This window comes from Leptopilina heterotoma, unplaced genomic scaffold (genome assembly GCF_015476425.1).
Source record: "Leptopilina heterotoma isolate Lh14 unplaced genomic scaffold, ASM1547642v1 Lhet_300, whole genome shotgun sequence".
NCBI lineage: Eukaryota > Metazoa > Arthropoda > Insecta > Hymenoptera > Figitidae > Leptopilina > Leptopilina heterotoma.
The window spans coordinates 600,194-611,222 of NW_025111004.1; the positions used below are offsets into that span (position 1 = coordinate 600,194).

The window sequence follows — 11,029 nt, forward strand, 5'->3', positions numbered from 1 at the left end:
TCTTGGAATAGTTTGAAGAATATTGTGTGTAAATTTCGTGGAAAAATATTAATATTTAACGAAGTAGTCACGAGTTGAAGTCAAAAATTCATTAAAATTTCTTAACTTAAAAAATCACGTTTTTTTCAATTTACGTGAAAACGAGAAATTATATAAAAAATTTTTATTAGAAAAAAAGTTTCGCCTTGAAATTCTGTATAAGAAACAATAATTTAAAATTCATTTTGAACAACTTCAAAATTTTATCTCCAGGTGCCAAATTATTTGCCGTGTGTTCGCGCGTGTGCCCTTTTAAGATCCGGAGCCTCAATTTTAAAATAATTGTTTTTTTACAAAATTTTAATAATAATTCTCAAAAATTGAATTTTAAAAAATTATAATAGAAAAATTCGAAGAATTCGTTTTTTAAAACTACATATTTTAATTAAAATTTTTGAAGTTAATTTCTATTAATTTTCATTTTCAAATTTTCATTTGAAGATTTTTCATTAAAATTTTTGAGAATTCTATTATATTCAAAATTTCCAATTAAACTTTTTCAAAATTTGATTTTCAAAAATTTTAATGAAATACTTTAAAGAAATGAATTATTTTCATTCAAATTTTACAAAATCTCAATTATTTAAAAACTTTTTAATTATATATTTCGAAAATTTAATTATTTTACAAAAATTATTCAAAAATAAGTTTTGAAAGATGTGAGTATACATATTTTTTAAACTATGAAAATCGAAATAAGTTGCATTTTATACTAAAAATGTGGTATTTTTTTACCATATTTAAAAAAAAAGTTGATAAAGTTGCATTTTTAGAAAATAATTCGAAAAAAGGCGCCTTTTTTTAAAGTAGTTGAAAAAAATCGTACTATCCGAGGAGTATAATCTTTTCTATTTTTCGAGTACTTTTGATAAAATTTCCTAACATTTCCCCTATTTCCCCCTGACCTGTGGCAACCCTGAAGCAAGATTAATAAAATATAATTTAATTCGACTATTAAAAATTACTTAAAAAATTATATAGTTTCATTTTTACAGTTTTCATCTCAATTATAGTCATATACAAAATCATTCTCAACATTCTTGCAAAAAGAAACGCAAATAGTTGAAATAAAATTTTGCATTTTTTTTCTTATATTTTTTTTTTTTTTTTGTCAAAAATATATACATCAAATGTTTGTTAAACAATAAATTTTCGTAAATTTTAAAATGCAGCACTTACCGGAAAGAAAAATGTCAAAGTCTAATAATGGAATTTGACAACATTTGCGTGGACATGAAAAATTGTTCTAGTTTACAGACTCGAAGTACTCTTTACTGTCTTTTGGATTGGGTTTAATTGTTTTTGAATCTGGTTGCCAATTAGCTGGACAAACTTCTCCGTGTTTCTCAACAAATTGAAGGGCTCTAATTACTCTTAATGTCTCGTCAATATTTCTTCCAATTGGAAGATCATTAACAGTTAATTGTCTTAAAATTCCTTCTCTGTCAATAACAAAAAGTCCTCTAAATGCAATACCGGCATTTTCAACGAGAACATTGTAATCGGTTGATATTTTCTTATTAAAATCACTTAATAAAGGATAGCCCAAATCACCACCGAGACCACCTAATTTCTTTGGTGTATTTATCCAGGCGAGATGACTGTATTGTGAATCAGTTGAGACACCAATTACTTCTGTCTGCAACGAGTGAAATTCCTTAATTTTTTCACTGAAGGCGATAAGTTCAGTTGGACAGACGAATGTGCTGCAAAAAGAAAGAAATAATTTTTGTATTTTTACGAACAGACAAATGTACTAACTGCCACAAAAAATTAATTTTGTTTTTCCCTGACCCTAAAGAATATTCTCATTCACTCTAAAAATGATTAGATACTCAACAAAATTTTCTATTTTTTTATTTACAAATTTATTTAATTGTAAAACTATTCGAAAACATCAATAGTTTTATTTAAAATAAATATTTAATTATTATTATTTTTCCATAGGAATTAAGATTTGCAAAAATTTCAAATTCAAACCTTTATGATATTCAACAGCTTATAAGAATATTATTATAAAAATTTTCAAAGAAATTAAATTATTTACAAAAAATTTAATAAAATTTTTCGGAGGAATTTAATTATTTTTACAAGTACCTATAATAACATTGTTCACATTAATTAAATTATTTTTAAAAATGTAATAAAATTCATTGTAAGAATTCAATTATTTTCATAAATAATAAAAATTGATTTCAATTATTTTTAATACAATTTTAAATGAATTCTTCGAAAAATGTAATTATTTTCAAAATTTTTTTGAAGAATTCAATTACATTTCACAAATAATGAAATTCTTCGCTGAAATTAAAATATTTTCAAAATCTACTATTTTAATAAAATTTCTCAAAATAATTCAATTATTTTCATAAATAATCAAATTCTTTACAGGATTTCAATTATTTAACAAAAGTATAATAAAATTCGTTGCAAGATTTCAATTACATTCATAAATAATAAAACTCTTCACAAAATCTCAATTATTTAAAAAAATGTCATAAAAATACGTTCGCAAGAATTCAATTATTCTCCTGAATAATAAAATTCTTCACATAATTTCAATTATTTTTAACACAATTTGAAGAAAATTCTTCGAAAAATGTAATTATTTTCAAAAAATTTATTAAAATTCATCAACAGAATTCAATTATCAATTATTTTTAATAATTTTTGCAAAAGTTCCTTGAGAATTTTCAAATCCATTTGTTTACAATATTCAATTTTACAAAATTAATTTTATCAACAAATTTTTAAATAATTGAATTTTTTCGACGAATTCTAATAAAATTTTCAAGAATTACATTTATCGAGAAATTCGATTAAACTGTATTAAAAATAATTGAAATTTTGTGAATTTTTTATTCATGAAAATAATTGAATCTGTGTAAGAAATTTTATTACTTATGAAAATAATTGATTTCCTGTGAAATTTTTATTATGTATGAAGTTTGCTTAGAATTTTGTCTACATTCTTTTAAAAATAATTGGATTCTAATTACAAAATTTTATTAAAATAGTAGATGTTGAAACTCATTGAATTGAGGAAATTCTTGAAAATAATTGAATTTCTGCGTTGGTGGACACATTTCCTAATCCATTTTTCCCAATAGTTAAATTCCCAATCTTTCTTTTTCCCATAATCAACTTTTCCCAACCTATTATAATTTTCCCAAAGTATTGTTTACCAAAAGTATACTTTTTCCAATCTATTGTTTTCATATTCTCGAAACTTTGTCAAAATGTTACTATTATTAGTAGAAGTGATGTATATGAATTATTATTGAATTTGATAAAATATTTTTGGAGTTACGGAGTTTCAAAATTTTGACTTTTTTGAAAATATCTTTTTTTCGATTGAATATATTGATAAGTAAAAGTAATCAAATTAAAAATGTGAATTGTGATTTTACACTTCTACTAATAATAGTAACATTTTGACAAAGTTTCGAGAAAATATGTCCGCCGGGAAGGTTGGAGTGGGAATAATGGATTGGGAAAAATGGATTGGGAAATGTGTCCTACAATCCTGTTTAATTAAAGAAAAATGTTCAGACAATTTAAAACAATCGAATTTCACTTTAATGAAAGTTATATTTTTAGCGAGACAACAGCAAAAAATAGAGATTTCTTTTTCTATATATATGATTTTTCCAAAAAGAAGTGACAAGTGAGAAAAATTAAACAAAATAATACAAAGTCAAGATAAATTTAGTCAATTAAAATAAAAACCATTATAACAAATATATTAGAAAATAAAAACTATTTTTATCACTGTCTTACAAACAGAAAATTAATAGTTATTTGAAGTGTTAATCAAAATAAACAAAAACAAATGCATTCCGGGCACGCAATTGTTGACAACCTAACCTCAAAATTTTTCCTCGTTAAAAATATGATTATTTTGAGAAAAAATACTAAACAGACAAAATATTTCTAAAAAAATGCTTGAAATACAATCAACAATAAAGATATGTAGTGAAATAGATTGAAAATTTACAATAAATTAACACAATAATACCTTGCGAAATTGCGATGAAGTAGGAAAGTCAATAACAATCATCATTTAAACAAGATTTATGCACTTCACATCTATTATTTTATTTTTAAAAATTATAAAAAGTAAATTAGAAGTAACTTTCTTCATATTCGAAGATTCGAACAAAACAGGATGTGTACAATCTACGAGAAATGACGTCAAGAAAGTTGCGCATGCGCAGAAGTAGTACTTAAAAGACGAACAGCGAAAATTGAAATTCAATATTGAACTTTAATGAATAACAATTAATTTTAACATTTATTGTAAATATTGTTCAATGAAATAAATTATCTTGTTATCATTTTTAATATTCCTTTTGATATATTTTTTCCAAAATGTTGAAATTTATAATTCGAATAATTAGATAATGTAAATATCGAATAAAAGAAAAAAATAAGATTTAATTTCATGTGTAAACGAATTTGTTGGCAATCCTACCTCAAACATTTTTCTCTTAAAAAATTTTTCATTTGAGAAAAAATTCGACAAAAGACTAGATATTTGTAAAAAGATACTTAAAATACAAGTAATAATTAAGATATTTAGTCAAATATATTGCAAAATTTGTTGTAAATTAATTAACGAAATAATACCTTGTGAAGTGAGATGAAGATAGGGTCAAAGACAATCATTTACATTCCGAAACACGAATTTCAGTTTAATACTGAAAATGGCAAATATTCTTTCATCATTTTTCAAATTGCTCTCTTGTTCTTTTTTTCTATAAATGTTGGAAAAATATAATTTTTGAATATACTTACAAGTCCAAAGGATAGAAGAAGAGTACCACATATTTTCCCTTGTAGTCACTCAGTTTTATATCTTTAAAATCCTTATTTACTACAGCTGTTCCTTCAAACTGTGGTGCCGGCTTTTGAATTTGTGGATAACATGACGAAAGCCCGGAAGTTACTCCAAAATGTCGCAAACTTTCAAAACGAATAGGATTATTAACCTTTGTTACAGTTGAATTCAAAGCAGAAACCTACAAAAATATTAATAATTTACATTCACGTACCTATTTAGTAATTTAACTTAAATTTACATCCTTCGTTGTAAATAATTTTTATTATAATAATGATCTTGAAAGGGAAATAATTATTAATAAATTTATACTAATTGAAGCGTTTTGTGCAGAAACCGCATAAGTCCATTTTTTTCGAAAATCACTTTTTTATTGAAAATTTATCTTTAAATGAAGCTTTTCAATCTGGTAAAATATTACATAAGTGACTAAACTCTAAACCCTTAAAAATAATAATTAAAATATCATTTTGTGCAGAAACAGCACAAGTCCATGATAAGTTTTATATTTATTTGTGATATTCTTGACGTATTTTAATAATTTATATTAAACAGTTTATATTATAAATAAAAACACTCATGGGAAGCAAAAAGTGACAGTCGTGACTGAAATATTTTAAAATTAGAAAATATTGAAAATTGGTTAAATTTATTCTTAACACAATTTTATTATTTATAAAATGTTACTAAAAATTATCCAAATTTAATATTTTAAATAAATGTTATTAAATATTTCATAAAACTTTGATATTTCACTGGATTTAATAAATTTTCTGTGTTTTTCATTTCATTTTGTGCACAAACAGCATAAGTCCAAATGTTAATATATTTTTTAATTTTTTATATTAAGTAGATAATTAATTAATCATATTGGATTTTTTAACTTATAGGTTAGTAGAATATAATGCAAGAAGCCGAATTAAAAAAAATCTTAACATTTACGAAAAAAACAGTTTTTGATTCCTGAACAATTTCGAATTATGTACTTATGCTGTTTCTGCACAAAACGCTTCAATTATATAATTACTAGCAACAATTCGCGCGCTTTAGCGCGCGGCTAATTTTTTACTTCATTTCTTAAATAAAATTATTAATTTTAAAAATAATAGAATTTAAAAATTTTAAATTCAAATTTTTGTTGAAAACACTAAAATAATTTAATTTTGGAGAAATTGCAAATAATTTATTGCAGAAATTCAATTATTTTCAAAAATAATAAAATTCTTCTCATAAAAAAAAATTCTCGTCAAAATCCCAATTATCTTTGTAAATAACAAAATTGTTTCCCAAAGTTCAATTATTTTCAAAAATGACAATAAAATTCTTGTCCTAATTTAAATTATTTTTAATATCTACTATTTTAATAAAATTTTCCGTGAAAAATTCAATTATTTAAAAAAAAATTCAATAAAATCGTCCAGAAACATTTATTTAATTATTGTCAAAAATATTTAAAATTAAACAAGAATTCAATTATTTAGAATTTTTTATAAATTTCTTCGCAATAATTCAATTATTTTCATAAATTTTTAATTATTATAAATTATTATAAAACATAAAGAAATCGATCACTCCGAGTCTTCGACTCGGAGCAATCAATATCTTTATGTTTTATATAGCAAAATACTTTTATAAGTTGTTTAATTTCAAAAAGGTTTGAATTTGGAATTTTTAAATGTCTTAATTCCTGTGGAAAAATAATAATAATTAAATATTTATTTAAAAAAGAAATTATTGATGTTTTCGAATAATTTTACAATTAAAGAAATTCGTAAAAATGTAAAGGAACATTTTTTTTGATTAAAATTTTTTCCTTTATTTTCGAAATATTCCAAAACTTTCATTTTCAATGAATATTTGTAATTGACAAATAGAATTTATAAACATTTGTTTCGTTTATTTTTTTTAAAAAACTTTGAATTTTATTAAAACAATTGTAATTAAAAAATTGAAATAATATAAATTATTCGCTTATGAAAATTGAAAATTTTCTACAAAAATATTAAGAAACGGGAATGTGTAATGTTTTTTTTCCCGAAATAAAAGAATGAGTTTGTGAACAATATTGTTATTGAGAAATAAAAATTATGCATAAAATGTGTATTTATTTACTAAGTATTTCTTAATCATAATTTTTTAACAAATTTTCTATTTTTTATAAATTAACAAGAGAAAAATTTGCATAATTTAGATCAGTCAAACGAAATTTATTATAAAAAAAAGCATAAATATAATAAACAAAATGGGTAAATTTTTAATTTGTTAATCATAATTTTTTTTTTAATTTTCTAATTTCTAATATTATTTTATTATGAATCATGAGGCTGCGTCTACAACAGAAAAAATAATGTGTAGAAAATTGTGTAATATAGTATAGTGTAATTGCCCCTGACAGTTGTCAATGCCAAAAACAATACACATTACACTACAAATTACACATTATTTTTTCCTATTGTAGACGCAGCCTGAAAAAATACCTGCATATTGTCGATTTGTCAAAACAATTTTTTTTTAAAGAAAAAAAAACAAAAGAATACACAAAGACTAACTTCAGGTGTGGACAGAATGAAAGAATGAATTATTTAATAGGATTATTATAGTTAATAATACATAATAATAATTTGCTATTCCGTGAACAAAAAGTGTCGTCTTTTGTTTTTCTATATAATTAATGTTTTGATGACAGATATGTTTTAAAGTGTTGTTTCTATTTTTGTGGTTAAAAATTAGGGGCGCATGACTTCCCCCAAATTCTACTTTATACAATTATAATTGTTATTTAGAATTTTAAAATTTATAAACACCAATTACTCTTAAGGTGAGTGGCTATAATTTAATGACAACATTATTACAATTTTTAATATTTTAATTTTTAAATACAATCGTTAAAAATATAATATTTATTTCTCATAATTTTTATGAATTATTTTTATTTATTTGAAATAATGATGGTTTTATAGAATATTTTTCAAATAACATAAATTTAAATACGCGAAATAATATTTTACATAATTTTAATTTAATGGAAGATATAATTTTTTATAATCTCTATTGCATATAATTAACAATAGATTTTCATTAATTCATATAATATTCTACGAATTACGTATTCAGTGACATAAAATAAAAACTAAGCAATAATGTTAGCATTAAATTTTAGATATCTACCTTTTGAGTAAATAATAATTATAAAGTTTAAAATTCCATGAAATAACAATTATATAGAGTTAAATTTGGGGAGAGTCATACGTCCCTAAATATTGACAATTTAAGGAATTAAAAATTTGTAATAATAATTTTTTTGTTCCCGGTTTAAATAATTCTTTTGGCGAGTTTCTTAAAATTTTTTGAAAATAATGTTTTATTAATAATTTTAATTGAAAATTTGATTATTTAATTTTATTAAAATGTTATTGATAATAATTGAATTTCTGCAAAGAATTTTACTATTTATGAAAGTAATTGAATACTTCCAAAGAATGTTATTATTTATGAAAGTAATTGAATGTTTGCGTAGAATTTTATTAAAATTTTTGAAAAAATGAATTGTACAGAACAATTTAATTATTTATAAAAATAATTAAAATTTTGATAAGAATTTAAACAAATTTTTAAATATAATTGAATTTCTGCGAAGAATTTTATTACATTTGAAAATAATTGAGTTGTTTTTTAGAATTTTATAGAAATTTATGAAAATAGCTGAATTCTAGTAAAAAATTCTTTTTAAAAATAGTATTCAAAAGAATTTAGTAAATCTAAAGAATTTTGCAACTTACAGAAATAATTAAATTCTTGAGAAAAATTTTTTACTGTTTCTAGAAATAATTGAATTCTTTCGACGAATTTTAATAAAATTTTTAAGAACAATATTACATTTTTCCAGGAATTTGATTAAAATTGTCTTAAAAATAATTGAAATTCTGCAATGAGTTTTACTATTTATGAAAATAATTGAATATATTGTGAAGAAATTTAAAAAAATAAAATTATAATTATGGTGACTAACTTCCTCTGATTATTTTCAAAAAATTTAAATAAAATTCTTTAAAAAAATTTTAAACATATCGATATTATAATCGATATGTTTCCATTTGTAAAAGGAACACAGAAAAATGTTGTCTCACAAAAATCGAGAATTTATTCTGAAATGGTGAATACGGAAAATTTTTTAGAGAAGTTACAAAGAATTACAATATATACCAATATTAATTAGTAAAAAAGAGAAAACTGAGAGACAATTTAAAATTTTGCGATTGTTGAGTAGTTCAACAATTATTCTATCTAAAGTTCAGAAAGTTTCCATTAAATTCATTATAATCTTTATCGAAAACTCTTAGCACACGGAAAACATTTTTTCAGTCAAAGTTCCCGAACTGTACCTGAACGGTGGATATGAGAAAAAGTTAAGGTCTAATTCTGCATTACACTAAAGATGTCCCTGAATTTTTCAAAAATCTGCCGTGAACTTCGAGAATTTCTCCTGCTCTACACAGTAGATTCCTGAAAAGTTCAAGAATTTCTTTAGTGTAATGCAGGATTAGACCTCAACTTTTTCTCATGTTCTTTTCTCACTGTTCAGGTGTAGTTCGAGAACTTTCCCTGAAAAATTTTTTCCGTACATTTTCAACCTACGGTTTTGTAGGATTTTCAAAAATTTTTCCGTATCCATAGTTCTGAAATATATTCTTCATTTTATTAAACATGAACATTTTCCCGTATGTACTTTTTCTGTGGTAAGACAGGCAGGTAAATTGCTACCGTGATAATTCTTTAAATCATTCACGCGCGCATAGGATTTTGCTAGTAATTGTTATAATTTAAAGGAATTAATTTTTAATAAACAATGATTTGTAAAGGAGATTTAAAAACATTGTAAAGAATGATATAACAATTGTTTCATTGTTGACGAATTAACAAAAAAATTAGAAAAACTATAAATATATAATGTACTCAAATAAAATGTATCAATTAAACAACAATTTGTACCAATATTATGTAATAACAAAATAATACTTACCAAATTTCTAGCCTGAGGATACAAATTCGCCAGGAATCGAGACATTGTTAATAATTTCTAACAACTTTTTGTTTTATATTTAAACACTAATATTACTTAAAAATGCACTAAATACTGATTTCTAAGGCAAAATTGTAAAGTTATTTAATAATAATAAATGTTTATTAAGTCAATGCTTATTGTCTGGCACGTTCACGTTATCAAAATGTCCTTTTTATAGGTTATGTAATAATCTTTTTTATTTTCTCTTCGTATATTCTCAAAGAAATTGTAATTTCTCCACACTCTGTAGATATATCTTCTTAAATATTATCGAAAAATATGTCTATTCCTTTAAATTATTGTCGGATTTTCTTATTTTATTGATAAAAAGAGGAGAAAACTTTTTCTAAACCTTCACTTGTGAAATCATTCTATAAATACATGAACTTCCGGTTCCCTTGTTATGTTATGGCGCAAAGTTGAAATTTTTTTCTCTTTAAATCGATTTTAAATGAAGTAAAGCAAAATAAAAAGAAAACTAACCGAATTAATAGTAATAAAAATAAAATATAATTAGTAAATTAATTATAATAAATGAGTAAAAATATTTATAAACAGATTTATCCAAATAAATAATATAAGTCAATTTAAAGACCAAGTCATTTTCCGGTTCGTTGGAAACATCAGCGCGAAATTTAATTTTGTTTATTAATTATTTATAAGTACAATTTATTTTCTTTATTAATAATAAACAAATAAATTGAAAATTTAGGTATAAAGAACAAATTCAAAGTAAAATATAGATTAATGAATGAAAGTGGAAATGAAAAGCAGTTTTTTAATCAATATAATTATTTTTTATTTATATAACAATATTATAAGAGTCTTGCTTTCATTTCATACATTTGTAAATATATATTATAATTTAATTGCGAGAAACAATTTTAGAAATAATAAGAATTTTCTTTTTATTTTGAAGTCTATCTCTTTGTTCAATCTTATTCCTAGGCTAAACTAAATAATTTACGAATCTTTAGATACAACCGAATATCATGAAATTCTTAAGTAACATTATATTATTAAAAAATACGAATTTAGATAAGCAACTTTAATTTTTTTTCCTTTTTGCATTTTGAAATTAAAGAAAA

The 11,029-nt window shown here is 22.4% G+C and overlaps 1 protein-coding gene across 1 annotated transcript; it reads right to left on the reverse strand.

The window, feature by feature from the left end:
- Positions 1-1,101: 1,101 nt before the first annotated feature.
- LOC122504499 (peroxiredoxin 1-like) lies at positions 1,102-10,316 on the reverse strand. Its single transcript, XM_043615637.1, has 3 exons — positions 9,900-10,316; positions 4,837-5,060; positions 1,102-1,745 (listed from the first exon to the last, which is right to left on the reverse strand). The coding sequence occupies exons 1-3, from the start codon at positions 9,942-9,944 to the stop codon at positions 1,286-1,288; spliced, it is 729 nt and encodes a 242-aa protein (XP_043471572.1). The 5' UTR covers positions 9,945-10,316; the 3' UTR covers positions 1,102-1,285.
- Between the last annotated feature and the right edge of the window lie 713 nt (positions 10,317-11,029).